This window comes from Marmota marmota, unplaced genomic scaffold (genome assembly GCF_001458135.2).
Source record: "Marmota marmota marmota unplaced genomic scaffold, marMar, whole genome shotgun sequence".
Taxonomy (NCBI): domain Eukaryota; kingdom Metazoa; phylum Chordata; class Mammalia; order Rodentia; family Sciuridae; genus Marmota; species Marmota marmota.
The window spans coordinates 7,558,416-7,578,602 of record NW_026000205.1 but is presented as its reverse complement, the minus strand read 5'-3'; the positions used below and the strand labels follow the sequence as shown (position 1 = coordinate 7,578,602).

Below are 20,187 nucleotides of genomic sequence, written 5' to 3'. Positions count from 1 at the left end.
CAGAGGGGCGGGACTTTTCTGTTGAGGCGGGAACCCAAGTGTGGTTTTGATTGGCAAGTTCAGGGCCCAGGGACGACGCTTCCTCCGATTGGTCGAACTACTGAATTTCCCGGCAGGGATTGGATTGCATAAAAGGAAAGGCGGAGCCAGAAGAGGAATCCTTGTGGTCTGGTTTGAAGAACGTACCTGGCCGCCACTTGGGGGACTTGAGGACCTGTCGGTAAGTTTTCTCGGGCCCAAGCGGCTATTGGCGCCAGGAAGGCGGGCGGAGCACTTGGCGTCGGGCCTTCCCGCACCTCGGTTGGGGAAGCGTTCTCGCTGTGCGAGGCCAGGATGTCCAAAAGCTTCCCTGCTTTCTTAAACTGGCTCTTACATCCGGGTTTCCCCTCGGACCGCCCTTTGGGTGCGTGAGCCAATGGGAATTGCCACTTGGGACGCTCCGCCTGCCGGGCCGCGTAGAGCATCCCGGGATTCGTAGTAAATTTCTCGAGATTTCTCTCAGCACGCGGGCCGGAGGAGCGGAGTCCCTGGCTCGCATTGTTGCCCAAGCTGTGCCTTCACCCCCAACTCCTGTCTTACCTGACTTCCTCTTGGAAGGAAGATCCCTAAGTAGAGTCTTTTCTCTCCGTTCGGGAGAAAGGATTTGGAAAAACCCAAGTCTTAACTCACCCTTTTCCTTCTTTAAGCCGTACCTCGGTACCTCTCTCCATGGCAGTTCCCGAGACCCGCCTCAACCACACTATTTATATCAACAACCTCAATGAGAAGATCAAGAAGGATGGTGAGTGCTCGCGATGCGCTGGACCATGGTCTATCGCGCATGAGCTGGTCCCTTTCCACCTCAAGTACCTGCTTCTCTTTCTCCGTCTTCTTCAGACAAACGAATAAGTTAACTCCGTGGTCTTTGTACATACTGCTTCCTGTGTCTTCCGCATACATCTAACACTCTTCCCTGTAACCGGTCGCTGTTGATAATCCTTTAAGATTTTAGCTTACAGGACTCCCCCTCCAGGAAGCCCTCCTGGATCTGCTCTCCCATCACGTGGCTGCCACTGATTTCCCATAGGTCCTGGGTATGCCCACTCAAGCCAGGATCACTCTACAGTCATGCTGTCTTCCCTCTGGCCTGTAAGCTCTGTATCAGTAAGGGCTGATACTGAGGTTGTCTTGGTCATTTGTGGAAATATATATTAGTGATGGTTAACACTCTGAACCAGGGACTAATTTATGTACTTGTGTAATTTTTAATTTTCAAAATAGACCCGTAGGAGGGCACTACTGTCATTCTCATTTCTGAGACTGGGAAAGTGAGACTTAAACTTTATTTTTAAAAATATTGTTTTAGTTGTGTATGGACTCCGTGCCTTTATTTGTTTTTATGTGGTGCTAGGATTGAACCCAGTGCCTCACACTTGTGAGGCAGGTGTTCTGCCACTGAGTCACAACCCCAGCCTAGGAATTTAGGTTTTTTTTTTTTTTTTTTGTACCAGGGATTGAACTCAGGGGCACTCGACCACTGAGCCCCATCCCAGCCCCTCTTAGAGACAGGGTCTCACTGAGTTGCTTAGTGCCTTGCTTTTTACTGAGGCTAGTTTTGAACTCGCCATCCTTCTGTCTCAGCCTCCAGAGCCACTGGGATTGCAGGTGTGCGCCACCGTGCCCGGGACTGAATTAATCAGTTCTTGAAATCAGAAAGACACTTCCACTTTCTTTAGTAAATTTTCACCTTTATTTATTTATTTTAATCTTTATTTTGTTTATTCATTTTTATGCGGTGCTGAGGACCGAACCCAGTGCCTTACATGTGCAAGGCAAGCCTTCTGCCACTGAATCACAACCCCCATCCAGTTTTCACCTTCTCTGAATCTTATTTGAAAACTGGGCAAAATCATAACTTTTTTTGAATGAATGTTTTGGGATCAGATTAACTAAACCTTTGCGTAGTGCTTCATTTCATGGTACCCAGCAGTTAGTGGGGGTGGAATAAAAGCTGTTATTAAACGGACTTGGGTGGCACACCGCTGTAATCCCAGCCACTTGGGAAACTGAGGCAGGAAAGTTGCCAGGTTTGAGACCAGCCTCAGCAATGTTCAATCCTTGGTACAAACAACAAAAACAAAAAAACAAACTCATGACTTCCAGAAAAATTTTAGGAGAACCAAAGAATGTCACTGGGATTAAATAAGAGATTACCAACAACATTTTTGTTAAACCAAAACAAGGGCTGGGTGGTGGTGCGTTAAACCAAAACAAGGGCTGGGTGGTGGTGCGTGCCTATAATCTCAGCAACTCTGGAGGCTGGGGGCAGGAGGATTACAAGTTTGAGGCCAATTTGAGCAATTTAGTGAGGCCCTGTCTCAAAACAAATTTTTAGAAAGGACTAGGGATATAATCTCTTTGAAGTACTTGTCTACCTCTGGGTTCAGTCCCAAGTGCTGTAAAACCCACTAAAACCTAGGAATGAGGCTGGGGTTTATAGCTCAGTTGGTAGAGTGCTTGCCTCACATACTCAAGGCCCTGGGTTCAATCCTCAGCACTACACACACACACACACACACTCACTCACTCTCTCTCTCTCTCTCTCTCTCTCTCTCTCTCAAAACACCTAGGAATGTAAATTCCATGTATACTTTCAGAATGCCATGCTCAGCCTGTACTGCACAGTGCTGTGGACTCACTGGTGACCAGGAGTCCTGGTTCTGCACCACTAGTCTTTGAAGCTCAGAGTTGGGAGGGCCATTATGGGGGCGGGAGGCACAGGCAGAGTGGAAAGCTGGGATTGGAAGCCTAGAAAAGAGGTAGATTCATTTGGCTTGATAGGAAATATTTTGGAAGAACTTTCCAGGTAGAGGAAGTGGTATGTATATTACCATGAGATAGAAGACTGTGTCATATTTGCACCAGGATGTGCAAATGTCTAGGGTGAAAGAGCCTGAAGCATTCTGGGAATTACAGGTAGTTTGGATCTGAGGCTTAGAGGCCTGTAAATATTGGAGAAACTTCCCAGTGAGCAGCGCACTGATGGCTTACAGGGCTCGTGGCCGTGGGGAGGGAGGCATGGAACTTTATTCTGAGGGTGTTGGGAAGCCACGCTGCTCCTTGTCTTGGTTGTGTCACTTATAGAATGTCTTCCTGACTGGAAGGCAGACTTGAATGGGCAGGAGTAGAGGCAGAAGAGGGAAAAGTCCAGAGGCCAGGGGAGTGACGGATGTCTAGACTGCCTCAGGGGATGGAACACGAGAGGAAAACCAGAAATGTCCCCACCAGGGGAATTTTTGGCAGATTGCTTCAAAACATCCTTGACCCTTGTCTCCCTCAGCACACACACAGCTGTGTCTCTGGCACCTTTTTTTTTTTTTTTTTTTTTTTNAGATTTTTGTGAGGATTTTTATTTTACCTTATTTATTTGTATGAGGGGCTAAATTGAACCCAGTGCCTTCCACATGGTAGGCAAGGCTGTACCACTGAGCCCCGCCCAGCTCTTTAGTGAGTATTTATGAAGTAATTTCCATGTAACATTTCGCAGTATCTTTTTCTTTTTGGTACCGGGAATTGAACTGAGGGCACTTGACTAGACCTATTTTGTATCTTATTTAGAGACAGGGTCTCACTGAGTTGCTAAGTGCCTCGCTTTTGCCAAGGCTGGCTTTGAATTCACAATCCTCCTTCCTCAGCCTCCCAAGCTGCTGGGGTTACAGGCATGTGCCACCATGCCTGGCTTTTTTTTTTTTTTTTTTTTGCCTAAGACCTTGTTACAGTTTTCACAAGAGGGTTCCTGTGTTTTGTTCAAGTCCCACTTGCTGTAAAACAAGACAGTTTGCTGGGGAGGTGTTTGGGGGACCTGGTTCAGATGAAATTGGGTTGTGGAGCTGGCGCTGTCATGTTCTCAGCACTGTCAGTGTTGGATCCTGTGAGAGCCTGTTTCTTCTTAGTAAAATTGGAAGTCAGTGATGACACCTCGTGAGATTTTTGTGAGGATTTTTATTTTACCTTATTTATTTGTATGAGGGGCTAAATTGAACCCAGTGCCTTCCACATGGTAGGCAAGGCTGTACCACTGAGCCCCGCCCAGCTCTTTAGTGAGTATTTATGAAGTAATTTCCATGTAACATTTCGCAGTATCTTTTTCTTTTTGGTACCGGGAATTGAACTGAGGGCACTTGACTAGACCTATTTTGTATCTTATTTAGAGACAGGGTCTCACTGAGTTGCTAAGTGCCTCGCTTTTGCCAAGGCTGGCTTTGAATTCACAATCCTCCTTCCTCAGCCTCCCAAGCTGCTGGGGTTACAGGCATGTGCCACCATGCCTGGCTTTTTTTTTTTTTTTTGTACCAGGGATTGAATCTGGGGCCACTTAACCACTGAGTCAGACCTTTTTTCGACATTAATTAGAGACAGGGTCTTGCTAGTTGCTTAGGGCCTCTCTAAGTTGCCAAGGCTGGCTTTGAACGGGCCATCCTCCTGCTTTAGACTCCCGAGCCACTAGAGATTACGGGCATGTGCCATCATGCCCGACATTATATGGTATTTTTACCCATCTATGTTTGTGTGCTGGAGTCTGACCTAGGCATGGGGAGACTGCAGCAAACAACACAGAGTGGCCTGTAGCTGTGAAGACAGTGAGTAAACATTAGGTCAGGAGTTGGAAAATGTCATGAAGTAAAGGCAAATAGGATAAGGTGAGAGGCAGGAGGAGGGACACAGAGTGATGTGTTGACACGGTGGTCAGAGAAGGCTTCTAGGAAGTGGCAACATTTCTGTTGAGACCTGAATGATTAGAAGGAGGCATCCGTGGAAACATCTGGAGAACGTGGTTCCTTTCTCCAGCTAGTACAGATACCTGGTGGTAGATGGGTGTGTTTGTCTTGAGAAAGGGCTGGGAGACCAGTGTGACTGGAGGCTTGGGGGTGAGCTGGCGTTTGGGCAGACATGAGTTTGGGAAACTTACCAGGACGGCATTGAGAGGGCCTGTGTCAGGATGTGAGTGGCAACGGAAAGAAGTGCCTGTCTTTAAGGAGCACTGTGCACTAGGCATTCGTGTTCCTCCTGGCAGCTCAGCAGGCAGGTGTCTTGAGGTCCACTTCTTGTAGAAGAACGTACTCAGTCACTTGAGTGGTCCTTGGCAGGCTGCTGCTCTTGTTGGGGGGTCTTCAGAGTTTACTGCCTGTGGCATTCTGGGTACCTTCTCAGTTGGCCTTGTGCCTGGGCCGTGCCTCTCTGAAAATAGAAGCTCTCCGTTGCTCTTTCTTTTCCTGACCGCTCTTTCTTTTCCTGACTGCAGAGCTGAAGAAGTCCCTGTATGCCATTTTCTCCCAGTTTGGCCAGATCCTGGATATTCTGGTGTCGCGGAGCCTCAAGATGAGAGGTCAGGCCTTTGTTATCTTCAAGGAGGTCAGCAGCGCCACCAATGCCCTGCGATCCATGCAGGGTTTCCCCTTCTATGACAAGCCCATGGTGAGCACTCGCACAGCAGTTATGTATATGTGGGTTATGTGTGTTTGTGGGTGTGGTAAGTCCAGGCAGATCCTGTGGGAGGCAGTGGGCGCCAGGAACTGGTGGGCTCCTTCCCTCTGTCTGGAGAGGACAGAGTGTTGAAGCCTACTATTCGTAACTTCTGGGTGTGAGCCTGGTGTCACATCTTCTAGTTACTTTCTCAAGCATCTCAGGATTGGGTTGGTTGGTTTGTTTGGTGGTACTAGGCATTGAACCTGGAGCACGATACTACAGAACCACATCCTCTTTTTTATTTTGAGCCAGTTGCAAGAATGGCCTCAAATTCGTGATCCTCTTGCTTTGGCCTCCCACATAGCTGGGGTTACAGGAGTGCACCACATCTCAGGCTTAGGAATTGATTTTTGAGGATTTAAAATTATGAATGTTTTTGCAATGTCATTCCTTCTCTCGCATTTTTCCCAAGTCACTACTTGGAGCATATTAAGCACTCAGGTAAGTGTGAGTTGTCAGAAAGTGCTGTTGTCTCTATCTTCAAAACTACCAGTGGCCTGCTTCTCATCCCTCCCTCCCTGTTGCTGACCTGTTCTAGACACCCCCTTCCTTCGTCAGGGCAACAGTGGTGGTCTGCTTACTAAGCTCCCTGCTTTTTTCTTTTTCTTTTCTTTTCTTTTTTTTTTTTTTTAATTTTTTATTTTGGTACTGGGTATTGAACTCAGGGCACTGAGCCACATCCCCAGACCAATTTTGTATTTTATTTAAGGGCAGGGTCTCACTGAATTGCTTAGCGCCTCTCCCTTTCTGAGGCTGGCTTTGAACTCGCAATCCTCCTGCCTCAGCCTTCCAAGCCGCTGGTATTACAGGTGGGCACCACTGCTTCCGGCCTAGGCTCCCTGCTTTGATCCCTGTTCTCCACAGGCCATTATCTATCACCACCATCCTTTTTTTTGAGGTGCTGGGGATGGAACCCAGGCCTTGCACGTGCTAGGCAAGTTCCCTGCCACTGAGCTACATCTCCAGCCCCACAGCCTCTGTTTTATGACAGTGAGGGCTTGTCACTGTCCTCACAATACTCCTAGCTGTCGTCTTTCTAAGAAAACACAAAGCCTTCACTGTGGTCCCCAGTTGACCTTATGACATTTACTTCTCATCTCTTGAGTCTCTTTGCTATTCCTGGAACACACCACAGAGGCCTTAGCTCTTTGTATGGCTGTTTCTTTGCTAGAAGGCTCTATTACCAGATGTCCTTATGGCTCATTCCCTGCCTTCCTTTCTGTCTGTGCACAAGTTAGTGCAATCTTGGTATAGGGGTGGCATTCCTGGCTATCCTGTCTGAAAATTCCCCTTTCAACAATGACAACCCCATCTCAGTTCGTGTTTGACTCTTCATTGTACCTTCATTCACTGAGAAGGCACCATCTGGGCAGGGCTTTTGTCTGATCTGCTCACCGCTGTGCTCTCAGAGCCTAAAATGGGGCCTGATGTGCAGTGGGTTCTCTGCAGGCAGCGGCATGAATCAGATTTAGCCTGGATGACTGATCCTTCTTGCGGCTGGAACTCCCCTGCATAATCCTTGTGTCCTAGCTTTGCCTTCTCAGGCTGTCTTTGGCCTGATACTTGGGGCTGTCCCATCTCTCTTTAAAAATACCAATAACTTATTTTCTGAGCAGTTACTGTGTCTAGTTCTTATAGCAATCCTTCCATGTGGGGAATTCCATAATCCCCATTTTATAGATGAATATTGAGGCAACTCTTTTTTTTTTTTTAAGTGGTGTTAGATTTCAAACCCTGGGCCTCATGCATGCTAGGCAAGTGCTCTGCTCTTAAAATTGAACCTAGGCAATGTGGCTCTGAAATCCCCGCCCTTAATCTTTCTGTTCTCTGTTTGGTAGCGTATCCAGTATGCCAAGACTGATTCAGATATCATTGCCAAGATGAAGGGCACCTTTGTGGAGAGGGACCGCAAGCGGGAGAAGAGGAAGCCCAAGAGCCAGGAGACCCCAGCTGCCAAGAAGGCTGTGCAGGGTGGGGCGGCTGCTCCCGTGGTGGGAGCTGTCCAGGGCCCTGTCCCGGTAAGCAGGGCACAGAGACACATCCCTCTCATCACTAGGCCTTTCTTGGCCACATGGCCTGACGTGGGGGCAGTGTGGGGTATGTTCTCCCTGTGGGGACTCGGATGCTTCCATTCCATTTTCTTACAGAGATTGTGTGTCTTTTGGTGGGTTTGAAATTCCTAATCTCTCCCTACGTGATTGTTTCTGAAGATCTTTTTCCATGCCTGTCATCTAACTTCTCTCCTTGACCTTGATTTTAATGTCTGTATCTTTTTGGGGGGCAGGGGTGGTATTTGGGGTTGAACCCAGGGGTGCTCTACCACTGAGCTGCATCCCCACCCTTTTTTATTGAGACAGGATTTTGTTAAGCCCTGAAGCTGGCCTTGAACTCTTATCCTTCTATCTCAGCCTCGTGAGTTGCTGGGATTCTAGGCCTGTACCACCATGCCTGGCTTTCTCATCCCTTTTTAATTTTTACTCTGAGACAGGGTTTTGCTAAGTTGCTGAACCTGGCCTCAAATTTGATCCTTGTCTCAGTCTCCTGAGTAGCTGGAATTACAACACCACCTATTATGTGTCTTTTTAAGTCACCAGTTATGTAGAAAATCCAAAAGAATCTACTGACTGTTGGGACAAATAAATAAATTTAATTTGGAAAGGTTGCTGCATATAAGATCCATGTGAAAAAAGTTCTATTTCTATGTGCTTATAACAAAGTTCATATTACCAAGGGAAAAACATGTAAAATTGCTACCTGAAACAACAGAAGGTTGCTGGGAGAAATAGGAGACTTCAGCAACCGATGAGAAGACTCAGTGCCATCTTGTTAAGAGATTGGTTCTCTCTACACTTGATCTAAGTGTTTTTATTGTTGTTGTTTGTTTGTTTGTTTTGGGTACCAGGGATTGAACCCTTGACCATTGAGCCACATCTCTAGCCCTATTTTGTGTTTTATTTAGAGACAGGGTCTCACTGAATTACTTGGCGCCTCACTTTTGCTGAGGCTGGCTTTGAACTCACGATCCTCCTGCTTTAGCTTTGTGAGCCACTTGGATTACTGGTGTGTGCCATTGTGCCCAGCTGATCTGAGTATTAAACACAATTGCTGCAGTCCAAATCCCAGTAAGAGATCAGTAGACAATGCTTGGAAAGGCCAGGCCAAGGCAGGCAAGATGATTAAAGCTGGGGCAGAAGACTCGTTATGAAGTTGCAGCGATCGAGATGATGTACTGTTGGCAAAATAGTAGAAAGATGGACCAGTGGGTGGAACAAACTCTAGAAATAGTCACACACGTTGGCCACTTGATGTATGATGAGGGTGCCACTGCAGTTCAGTGGAACTTATTTTTTTCCCAGTAAGTGATGCTGGGCAGTTGGATCTGTAAGAGAAAAAAATTATTGTCCCCTCATATTGTATATAAAAAGTAGTTTCAGCTGAGTCATAGACCTGAATGTGACAACTAACAGAAGAAGAGTTAAGAAAACAGGAAAATGTCCTCAGAGTCTTATGGTGCTCAGGCTGTGTCACATTTTGTCTGGAGTCGGTGATGGTGTCTTGAGTCTCTGTTGGGCTTTTCTGTTGTTACCAGTCTCTTGGGGGCCTAGCCTTCCCTCCATATTTGACTTCTAAGGTTGGAGGCTTGCTCTGGGCTACACTGTGTGCTGTGCGCCCTGGGCTGGCTCCCACATCACCTCTCTGGCAACCATTTGTACCTTCCCTGACCATCTCTTTCCATTGCTGTCTTCCATGCCCACCCCACCTTTCTTTTGCTGTGGTGCTGGGGATGCATGCCGGAGCCTGTTCATGGTAAAGCGAAGGCTCTACCACTGAGCCACATTCCAGCCCTCCATTATCTTTGTTTCTCCCCAAGTCTCTGGGTCTGTTTCTTTATTTAGTTTTTGTTTCTTAGAAGCGAAAGTACAGGATGCTCCTTAGCATGTTTCTACACCTGTGAGTTCACAGTTGTTTGCATTTCCACCTCCGTCTTTTTTTCTATTTATATATCTGTAAACAAGGTTGGGTCCCACTAATTTTTATACCTTAAAAATTCTTTTAGAAAATTTGTTTTCTGATGTACTGTTACCCTTGAGCCCAGGTCCCTTTTGCTCAATCTGGTATCTTGGTGCCTTTTTTTGGCCTCCTTCTCTTTTATTTCTTACCTACAGGGTTTCTTCTAACAGCCTTTGCTCCTTTGTCTCCTGCGGGCACTGTAGCCGCGCCTTCTCCTGTCCTCAGTCCTGCTCTTTCTCCACAGGGCATGCCTCCGATGACTCAGGCACCCCGCATCATGCACCACATGCCCGGCCAGCCTCCCTACATGCCACCCCCTGGCATGATCCCGCCACCAGGCCTTGCACCAGGCCAGATCCCACCAGGGGCCATGCCCCCACAACAGCTTATGCCAGGGCAGATGCCACCTGCCCAACCTGTAAGTGTTCAGTCCCTCCAGGGTTTCATATGAAATATAGGATAGAAGGGGACCGTGCAGGGGCTGCTTTAGATTGGGTGGTTTGGGCAGACTCCCAAGGAGTTGGTACTGAAGCAGAGATACCTCAGTAGTGAGCTCATAGCAATGGGCTTGGACCCTGGGGTAGAGAGGAATTGGCATGTTTGGTGGAGGTCTGGTAGGGCAGGTCGAGGCTGGAGCGGTGCCCAGCATCTAGGTTCGTTTTGTAAACTTCTATTGAGCACCTGCTCGTGTACCAGCGCTTATGCTGTACTCAAGGGATAAAACAGAAACCTCTGCTGTTTTATGGCCTGCAGTTTATAGGGGTACAGGGTGTGGGTAGAGGGGCAACAGCATGTTTCAGAGGTGCTAGACAGAATCCAAGCAGTGGGAGGGGTGGTGAGTAGAGGGCAACACCATGGATCCCTCCAGTCCACTCAGCACTTCATGCTCATGGGCTTCCTTTCCTCTCCTGCAGCTTTCCGAGAATCCACCAAATCACATCTTGTTCCTTACCAATCTGCCAGAGGAGACCAACGAGCTCATGCTATCCATGCTTTTCAACCAGTAAGTAGGGCTAGTAGCTGGGCTAGAGCTAGAGGGTGATGGCCAGAAGGTGTCACCAGGGGAGTGAGCCTTGGAATTGTGCTGGCAGAGCCCCAAGCCAGCTCAGGCTTGGCAGTAGGGATAGCAACTGAAGGTGGAGGAGGAGGAGGAGGAGGAGGAAGCCAAAGCTGGTGATGAGACAGATTGGGTAACCATGGCCAGCGCATGCTGGCCTTTGTCAGCCCAGGCTTTGGTTCATTTTTCTAATCTTTAAAATGAAAAAATGGATGAGATCGGTGTTCAGCTGTGCAAGGTGTATATAAAATGATAGCAAGACCTCATTGATCACTGGCTAGCTGACAAAAAGGTGGAGGTGGAGGTGTGTGAACCCTGGTGCCATGCTGAGGAGGACGAGACTGTGTGGCCATCAGGTGGAGTGACTGTTAAATGGGTGTTGTGGATGTGGGCGAGTTCACCTAGTGGTTCTGCTTCGTGTGTCCCACAGAAAGTCTTAAAACAAGTCAGTTCCAAGTAGCTGTGAAAGGGGTAATCGTCACAGTGTCACTGTGGGGAGTAGGAGGCAGCCCTGAAGATGGGATGGCTCATGCCGATACTTACCATGGCCTACAGTATGGCCATTTGGAGAAGTGGAGACGGCAATGTAATAGTTGCTTTATGATAATGCTGAGGAATTTTTGAGAAACTGAACAAAATTGAAACAATATCACTTGTATGCCATGTCCACAAAACAGTGTGTATTTTGTGAAAATACTGGTGGAAGAAGATGCCCGGTAAACTGAGGAAGGTTTTCTAGCCGAGAAGGCAGTAAGGAATGAGAAAAGGGAGATTAAAGCAGCAGCACATCAGCGTATTGGAAAAGTGAGAGTAGCGATTCTTTTCGAAGCTGGAAGTGGGTTGTGATGGGGGAAGGATGGGGTTTCGGCATTCGTTGTCGTCATCAAGGTTGTGGTTTCCCGGGTGTCATGTTAAGATTTTTCATTAAGCAGCTTGTTTACATTGGGTTTCTCAGCTCAGCACTGCATGTTCTGTATGGGCTACTCCTTTGTCGTGGGGGCCTGTCCTGAGCATTGTAAGATGTTCAGCATCTTCCTGGCCTCTGCACTCTACCTGCCAAAATGTTAGGGGGACAGACATGTCTGAGGTCTGTCATTTCCTTCTCTCAGGTTCCCTGGCTTCAAGGAGGTCCGCTTGGTCCCTGGGCGGCATGACATCGCCTTTGTGGAGTTTGACAACGAGGTGCAGGCAGGGGCAGCTCGGGATGCCCTCCAGGGCTTTAAGATCACCCAGAACAACGCCATGAAGATCTCCTTTGCCAAGAAGTAGCACCTTTTCTCTAGGCCTGTCCTTACCCCTGTTCCGGGGCTTTCCCTTCCCCCTTGGCTCAGCCCCTGAAGGTAAGTCCCCCTTTGGGGGCCTTCTCAGAGCCGTGTGTGAGTGCGTGGTCGCCACACAGCATTGTACCCAGGGTCTGTCCCCAGACATTGCACCTGGCGCTGTAAGGCTGGAATTAAAGTGGTTTTTTGAGGTTTGGTTTTTCGCAACCGTTTGTCTCTTTATTTTCTTGCTTTCCATGGTTCCCTTCTCTCCACATCAGCACATCATGGGCTTTTGGACCTCTTGGTATTTTGGGGTTTGCAAACTTGGGGAAACACACAGTAGTATAATAATGTTAATACTGCTTTGGCAATTTTCTGTTGTCTCAAGTCAGCATTTGGGGCAAGAAGTAGAAATGGAAGCCTGCCATGTACTGGCAGGTTGTGTATTGCACAAGGATGCACCTCCAGCGACACACCATTTTATCTGGATGTCATCTCCCGCTTAGGCTTTAAGCCTAATTCTGCTCCTGCTTTGCTCTCTCCATTAAAGAGGAATGTCTTCCTGCCTCCACAGGCAGGAAGATTGCAAGATCAAGGCCAGCCTGGGCATCTTAGCAAGACTTTGTCTCAAAAATAAAAAAGGGCTGGGGATGTAGCTCAGTTGTAGAGTGCTCCAAAAAAAGTCTGTTAGAAGAGACAAAGTAAGTGGGTGCAGAGGTGCACGCCTGTAATCCTACTTTGGAGACTGAGGCAGGAGGATCCCAAGTTGAAGGCTGGCCGGGGCAACGTAGCAAGACCCTGTCATTAAATAAAAAGGACTGGGATGTGGCTCAGTGGTAGAGCATTTGCCTGACAAGCGTGAGGCTCCCCAACACTTAAAAAAAAAAAAATTGAAGTTGTGCATTGTCAAATGCAGAATTTTTCCTGTGTGGTCTGAAGAGGAAGAAGAGAGGGATTGCCATCTTTGTTAAATGATGCAGTGTTACTGCAGCAGGTCAGTGGAGACATCTCACCTACCACTTTGGGCACCACAGCCTAGTGGCTATGATGTGTGGCTTTTGTGGCCAACCAGTCCTGGTTTCCACTCTGGGAAGTCCCTGTTACCCCATGTGCAATTGATGTCCCTCCCCTGAGCTTCATTTTGTTCCTATGTGAAGAGGAATCCTGTTAATACTGCAATAAGGTTAGTACTCACTCTCCTCCCAAAACCCACACATTCACATACACACTTATGCTACCTGGTACTTAGCAAGCACCCAAATCAGCATTTTTGCTTAGTAGTACCTATTAGGTACTAAATAAACACTTAAGATTCTAGAGTTAGAGAATGTAATGAAATAAGTAGATGAGCTAGTTTCAAGTATTCTAATGGAAGCACAAGTGCTGGGGTGGGGTAGCAGGACTGGGAACAGTTGTGGGTGTCAAGAAAAGGCCCTCAGAAGGTGTATCTGAGTAGAAGTGACTTAGGCTCATGGCCTGTGGTGATGGGTGCTGGGTTTGTAGAAATGGCTGAAGCCATTTGACAGACTCCTCCCTGACCACAAGCTTGTTTTGTGTCCTGCCTCTGCCCAGCAAAAAAAAAGTTTGGATCACTCAGTACAGAGTTGAGGGCCCTGGGAGTGGTGTGGATCCTCTGGAGAATGGTCTTCTGCGTGTGGGTCTCTAGTGGAAACAAATTTACAGGTGAAACATGAGTCAGATCCTCTACTGCCTCATTTTGTTTCTGGCTGGTGACAACCCCAGAGCCTGATTTCTCCTCAGCAAGACAGAAGAGAAAGCTGAGGGGGAAGCATTGCAGAGAGGCGATTTGGGGTCTGAACCCCAAAAGACAAGGAACAGCCTCCCATGTGAATATCTGGAGGCAGTGTGATGGTTCCGTGGTGGGAGTGAGTGTTGGGGACTAGGGAGGAGGAAGACCTCCAGGGAATGCAGTGTGCATGGTGTTCCATAGACCTGTGCTTGGGTGGCCCTGTTTATGTGGATACAATTGGAGCGAGAAGGATATAGGATGGACTGTGGGGCTTGCCGTGGCTGCCTCTGGGTCATGGATAAAGCTTGGGTGTGGTAGCTAGCCTCTAAGATTGTTTCTGATAATGACCAGCCTCTGATATTCTCACTTTTGTGAAATCCTCTCCTCCCCCCCCCCACCCTTTTGGGGCACGGATAGTGGGGATTGAACTCGGGGGGCACTCGGCCACTGAGCCACATCCCCAGCCCTATTTTGTATTTTAGAGACAGGGTCTCACTGAGTTGCTTAGTGCCTGTCTTTTGCTGAGGCTGGCTTTGAACTGGGATCCTCCTGTCTCAGCCTCCCAAGCAGCTGGTATTACAGGCATATGCTACTGCACCCAGCTGAAATCCCCTTTTGAGCGTGAGCTGGACCTAGTTACCTGCTTCAAGTGAACATAGCAGCCCCGCATTTTTCTGTGAAGAATGCATTCTAAGACCTCCTGTACACTCCTGAAGCCAGGAGCTGTACCAAACCGTGCAGTGCTTTTTCCATCTGTAAGTATTTGTCATGCACTGAGGCTTTAACTTGCTGTTTAAGGTGTGATAGCAAAACTCACATGAATTTCCTTTTCCTTCACAATTTCACACAAGAGTCATTCTTAACCATGGATCTTAGCAACCTCATCCTGATTTCATTTCCTTTCCTCATTATCACTTTTTAACTTAAAGCCACTTTATGGCCTCTCAGTATCATTGCTGCTTTTTTAATTGCTACATCATAACTACCTAATAGTGAGATTTATTGTGATATATTTGTACATGCACATCGCATAATTTGGTGTATTTTCCTCTACTTTTCTTTCCCTTCCTTTTCCCTAGTCCCCATCCTCTACTCTAATGGTCTTCCTCTTATTTGCATGAGATCCTCTCTTTGTTCCCTTTTTTCTTTTTTCTCTCTAGTTTCCACATAGAAGAGAAAACATGACCCTTGACTTTCTGAGTTTGACTCATTTCATTAGCATGATCTCCAGTTTCATCCATTTTCCTGCAAAAGACGTAATTTTGTTCTTTATGGCTGAGTAGAATGCCGTTGTGTGTATATATCAGACATTCATTATTCATTCATCTGTTGAGGCACATCTACGCTGGTTCTATAACTTGGCTATTATGAATTATGCTAATATAAATGTGGGTACGCATTTATCACTATAGTAAGCAGAATCATTACTCTTAAGCTTTGGGGCTACTATTAAACAAAATAAGGGTGACTTGAACACAAGCATGGGGGGTGGGTACCTGACAACCTATGTAGCTACTTAAGTGACTAATGGGCAAGGAGCATATACAGTGTGTGTCCACTGGACAAAGGGATGATTCCCGTCGGAGCAGGCTGGAGTAGATGGTGTGAGATTTCATCATACTCGGGATAGCATAATTTAAAGTCATTGTTTATTTCTGGAATTTTCCATTTAATATTTTCAGAAGGCTGGTAACTGAAACCACAGAAATTGAAAACTGCTGATGGTGGGGAGTGGACACTACAGCAAAAATAATGGGATGTCACTTCCATGATAAGATTATAAAGACTGGCTTCTTGTTGCTAGCTGTCTTTGAAGAGATACATGTGGCAAGAAGCTGAGGGAAGCCTCTAGCCAACAGCTAATGAGGACAGAGGCCCACAGTCCGGTTTCCACAAGGAACTGAATCTTTCCAAGCATTGTCTGAGAGCTTGGAATCAGATCCTCCCCAAGTCCAGCTGTCGATGGACCTGCACCCCTGGCTGACAGATTGATTGTAGCCTTGCAGGCCCATAGGCAACTAGCTAAGCCATGTCTAGACTTCTGACCCAGAGAAATAGCTATAATGTTGGTTTTAAGCTACTACATTTTGGGATAATTATTATCCAGCAATGGGTAAGTAAATTGGGCTTTGGTAAATTCATTTCTATAACTTTGTGACTTCATCAGTAATACTGGGGCCACAGTATTGAGCATATTCTCTTCTCCTTCTCTTTCCTTCCCCCCATCCCCTTTCCTCTTCCTCCCTCTCGCCTCAGCAGTACTGAGAATTGAGCCCAGGGATGCTCTACCACTGAGCTACATCCCCACCCTTTTTAGAATTTTTTAAAAATATTTATTTTTTTTTAGTTTTCGGCGGACACAACATCTTTGTTTGTATGTGGTGCTGAGGATCGAACCCGGGCCGCACGCATGCCAGGCGAGCGTGCTACCGCTTGAGCCACATCCCCAGCCCCATCCCCACCCTTTTTATTTTGAGACAGGTTCTCACTAAGTTCCCAGGCGATCCTTGAACTTGTGATTCTTCTGTTTCATTCTCTAGAATTACAGGTGGAGTGTGTTCTAAATACCATTTTTTTGGTGGGGGGAGTGGTGCTAGGTATTGAGTCCCACAAACTGGTATATGCTGAGCATGCTCTGTACCACTGAGCTATACTCTGAACCCCTTTAAATATACTTAGTACACTATCTCGTATACCTGGTAAAAGAAGACATATAAATAGTATACTGAACTCCCATATTTCCTTCAGTTTTGCTTATTTTTTTCAAGATAGATTCTACTCTACTTCTTAAATTAATTTGAAGCAAATCCCAAATAGTCTATTAGCCCAGTATCAGCTTTGTATTTAAGCATTTTTTAAAATACACAAACCAAACACAATGCCATGGTCATGCCTAAATAAGTTTTTAAACCGCACTCAATACCTGATTAGTATTCAGATTTTCAAAATTTGTATACATACCTCTGTATACACTTAGAGTCAGAATTCAGAAGAAGTTTACATATGGTAACTGGTTGATATGCTTCTTAAATCTTTAAATGTAGGCCACACAGAGAACAGGGTGTGGTGGCCACACCTGTAATCCCAGTTGGGGAGTCTGAGGCAAATTCGAGGCTAGCCTCACCAATTTGAAACTCAAAATGAGAAGAGGACTGGGGATGTAACTCAGTAACCCCGGGTTCAATCCCCAGTACAATAAAAATAAAAAAGTTCTAGGCCACTCCTCAGTTACATTCTGTCCCCCCTACTTTCTTTGTTAGTTTATTCCTTGTTAAGATATGATGGTCTGATCCTATGCTTGTATAATTTTATCGAAATTGATTCTTCTGTCATAACTAAGAAGAAGCAATAAGAAAATAAAAACAAAAGCGAAAAAGATATGATGGTCTGGATTTTGTTGACTGCATCTTTGTCAGGTCACTCAACATTCTTGGGTGCCCCAAGATCCATTTTGAATTTGGATGAGAGTGTTTAACCCTCACAAGAGCCCTATGAGGTTGGAGAACAGAGATACCTGTGGGCCTGCAGGCAAATCTTGACTCCTCTAGTCAAGGCTAAGGCTGTGTTGGCTTAGACAAGTCTCTTTTTTTGGCACTAGGGATTGAATCCAGGGTGCTTAAGCACTGAGCCACATCCCCAGCCCTTTTTGTTTTTTTGAGACAAGGTCCTCACTAAGTTGTCTAGGCTGGTCTTGAACTTGAATCCTCTTACTTCAGTGAGTTAATAGGAATTACAGATGTGTGCCATCGTGCAGGGGCCAAGTTCCTTAACTTTCTGCACTTCCATTTCCATGCACATGGGGTTATCACAGTCCTTTCTGAGGTGATGCAGAATATCTGTTTGAGTTAACAAAATAAAAATTTACTTTATGAATGCTCTGTAACTTTTGCTTTTATTCCTATCCCCATTTTATGTATGAGCAAGGTGAGGCTCTATTTCTATAGCTTAGCCCAGGTCATCCAGTCAGGAAGTGGCAGTTGGGGATGAATAGTGAACATGGTGGGACATTACCTAGCCCGAGGCCCAACATAAAGTATTCACTGGATCATCTGAGAGGTGGGCCTGGTAATCAAAAGGTTGCTTTGTTCTGCCCCTCAGCACAGGAAATTCCAAGGTGGTTTTCCACATTAGCTCCTCTGGTTCTGTACCTGGAGGGAGAGTGAAGGCGTCCAGTTACCTGAGCTGACTCCAGGGATTCAAATATCTCATACCTGCATGTCTGGGCCTCTGCTGGGGGTGGCTGTCACTTGTAGTGGCTTGGGTTACTTGGGGCCTATCTGGGCATTTCCTGGGGCCTACAGCCCTCACCCTGTCCTTGAAATGGTTTTGGCTGGATACCAGCCTCTAGGTAGTGTGGGTAAAATTTGGGACTGGGTTTGGGCGGGGACAGGACTGAGAACACAGGTTTCCTTGTTTCTGGGGAGAGGGAGGGCAGGAAGAAATTGGAGACCCCATCCCCCACCTGGTCACTGTTGTTCCATAGTCCATGATGGCGTGGTCTCCAGTGCTCCTTGGTGTCATCCTCTTGCTGACTGCCCTTCCAGGGTCTACTGTCGCAGGCCGTTCCATGCCCAAACTGGCTGATCGGAAGCTGTGTGCTGATGAGGAATGCAGCCGTAAGAGCGGGAAGGGGTGGGGGGGCTGGGGACTTAGGTTGCAGTCTGTAGATGGAGTGCTGTTATTCCCTTTTATTTCTTCTCCAGACCCCATATCCATGGCTGTGGCCCTTCAGGACTACGTGGCTCCTGACTGCCGTTTCTTGACCATACACAGGGGTCAAATTGTCTATGTCTTCTCAAAGCTGAAGGGCCGAGGGCGGCTTTTCTGGGGAGGCAGTGTGAGTCTTGGGAGAATGGAAGAGGGAGGACTATGGGGTTAGATGGGAGTTGACCCCACTTCTCCACCTAAAGAGCAAATTTGGGGTAAACTGATATCCAGATACTTGGGGAAGGGTACGTTCTGTGACTTAGTTTATTTTTACTTTGTTTAGAAAGTACACCTGCTTTTGTAGACACCTAAAATACTACAAGCGATTCCTTTAATGAAGGGAGATGAGCAATAAGCCATCAAAAATGTCAGCAAATATGTGCTTCTATGAACATTTATATTGAATGAATGGGTGGCTACTTTAAATCATTTATGCTCTGGGAGGGGTATGAGTAGGTGACATTTAAACAGATCCAAATGACAGGATTAGAGCCAGGTATGTGGGGATCCCATAGGAGGCAGTGCAGAAGCTTCCAGCAGGAATGATGGTTCTCTCAGACCCAGCTTTTAACTCCTCTTTCCCAGGTTCAGGGTGATTACTATGGAGACCTGGCTGCTCGCCTAGGCTATTTCCCCAGTAGCATTGTTCGGGAGGACCAGACTCTGAAACCTGGCAAAATTGATGTGAAGACAGATGTGAGTGTCCTGAGGGGTGGCAAGTTTCCTGGAGGAGGAGGACCCTTTGGTTGTGATGGTGGGCAAATATAACGCCTATGCTCTCTGGTAGCCTTGCTGTGTGTGCTGGGATAAATTCTTTTCTTGCCTCAAATTTCTCATCTGTAACAGGGAGTGATTTCTACACCGGGATCTACTTGAAAGGTGCAAAGATATAGGGCTCTAGGCTAATTTGCATAGCTCCTGTGTGGCCAAACCTGGCCCCTAGGCTGCAGCTTTTGCTTAAACCACTAGATCTGATGCTGGTTTTCTCTTCACTGTTTTCCCTTTCTCTTTTTCAGAAATGGGATTTCTACTGTCACTGAGCTCAACCTACCGCGGTTCCTGCTGTTTTTCCCTCCTAGCCGTATGCAAATACATTAGTTAGTGCAAACTGCCGGTCTCTGTGGTTTTGGGGGGTGGAGTGGGGCTGTACAAAGGAAATGCTTTGCAGGTTTCTGAATCTAGCCAATCAACTCCCTGAATGTGGCATCGTCAATGGTTGCTAGGCAGAGTTTGATGAAAGCTTTTCGCTCTAAGCTGGTACCCTAGGCGGGCTCCTAAGATTAGATCTTGCACACAAGCAAGAGAGAAGACGGAATCAAACACCCAACTGAGGGACTGTGTCCTCTCCTGACCAATGAGAGGGAGTTGAACTATTGGGAATGCGCCAATCGGACCAGAGAACATAAATCGCAAAGCAGGTGTTTTCTTGGAGTGCATCTGCAAAGCCGGGTGGGAAGTAACCTGTGCGTGTCCTCCCAGTTTTCCTTCTTTCTGCCTTTGGGGTCAGAAATTCACCCACCAGCTCAAGATTGCTCCAATCCTGCCCTTGTCCCTTGTTTGCATCCATATCTCCGCCCCAAGTCTGCTCCTGTCCAATCCGGAGTCTCTACTCTGCCCTCGGACTCCTGACCAAATCCGTTCCTCCGCCGGGCGATGCATCTCGGAACCGCCCCTTCCCACTTGCTCTGCCAATTGCTCGCCTTGCTCCCGCCCCCTTCGGCTCAGCCCCTCTCAGGCCACCAATCCGCACCCTTTGTCCCGCCCTCTGCCTGCCAAGTCCGCCAATCCCTCCTTTTGGAAAGCGTGGCCTGGTATCCCGCAGCTCTAGCGGGTCGCGCCGGAGCGGGCGGGGGGTGGAGGCGGAAGTGGCGGCGCCGGGTCCGGGAGTAGGAAGG

At 47.2% G+C, this 20,187-nt stretch overlaps 2 protein-coding genes and 1 long non-coding RNA gene across 4 annotated transcripts; 2 read left to right on the top strand and 1 right to left on the bottom strand.

Moving 5' to 3' along the window:
- Positions 1-80: 80 nt before the first annotated feature.
- On the top strand, positions 81-12,060 carry Snrpa (small nuclear ribonucleoprotein polypeptide A). Its single transcript, XM_015496831.2, has 7 exons — positions 81-220; positions 687-781; positions 5,282-5,454; positions 7,344-7,523; positions 9,761-9,934; positions 10,431-10,519; positions 11,683-12,060. Exons 2-7 carry the CDS (start codon positions 709-711, stop codon positions 11,840-11,842), a joined length of 849 nt encoding a protein of 282 aa, XP_015352317.1. The 5' UTR covers positions 81-220; positions 687-708; the 3' UTR covers positions 11,843-12,060.
- A 5,396-nt stretch (positions 12,061-17,456) lies between these two features.
- LOC125612611 lies at positions 17,457-19,957 on the bottom strand. Its single transcript, XR_007343085.1, has 3 exons — positions 19,812-19,957; positions 18,048-18,183; positions 17,457-17,733 (listed from the first exon to the last, which is right to left on the bottom strand). It is a non-coding gene; the product is annotated as an uncharacterized LOC125612611 (long non-coding RNA).
- Positions 18,072-19,403, top strand: Mia (MIA SH3 domain containing). 2 transcript variants are annotated; one of them, XM_048790868.1, is made up of 4 exons: positions 18,072-18,201; positions 18,289-18,422; positions 18,878-18,988; positions 19,309-19,403. In XM_048790868.1, exons 1-4 carry the CDS (start codon positions 18,072-18,074, stop codon positions 19,330-19,332), a joined length of 399 nt encoding a protein of 132 aa, XP_048646825.1. In that variant the 3' UTR covers positions 19,333-19,403. The 2 variants fall into 2 exon arrangements, with proteins under 2 accessions (XP_048646825.1, XP_015352315.1); XM_015496829.2 differs by having other exon boundaries at positions 18,878-19,403.
- Positions 19,958-20,187: the final 230 nt, after the last annotated feature.

Coding starts and splice junctions, on each gene's coding strand:
- Mia (XM_015496829.2), top strand. CDS start 18,072: ATGATGGCGTGGTCTCCAGTGCTCCTTGGTGTCATCCTCTTGCTGACT. Junction 18,202..18,288: donor TGCTGATGAGGAATGCAGCC/GTAAGAGCGGGA, acceptor TTTCTTCTCCAG/ACCCCATATCCATGGCTGTG. Junction 18,423..18,877: donor GGCTTTTCTGGGGAGGCAGT/GTGAGTCTTGGG, acceptor CCTCTTTCCCAG/GTTCAGGGTGATTACTATGG.
- Snrpa (XM_015496831.2), top strand. CDS start 709: ATGGCAGTTCCCGAGACCCGCCTCAACCACACTATTTATATCAACAAC. Junction 782..5,281: donor TGAGAAGATCAAGAAGGATG/GTGAGTGCTCGC, acceptor TCCTGACTGCAG/AGCTGAAGAAGTCCCTGTAT. Junction 10,520..11,682: donor CTATCCATGCTTTTCAACCA/GTAAGTAGGGCT, acceptor TCCTTCTCTCAG/GTTCCCTGGCTTCAAGGAGG.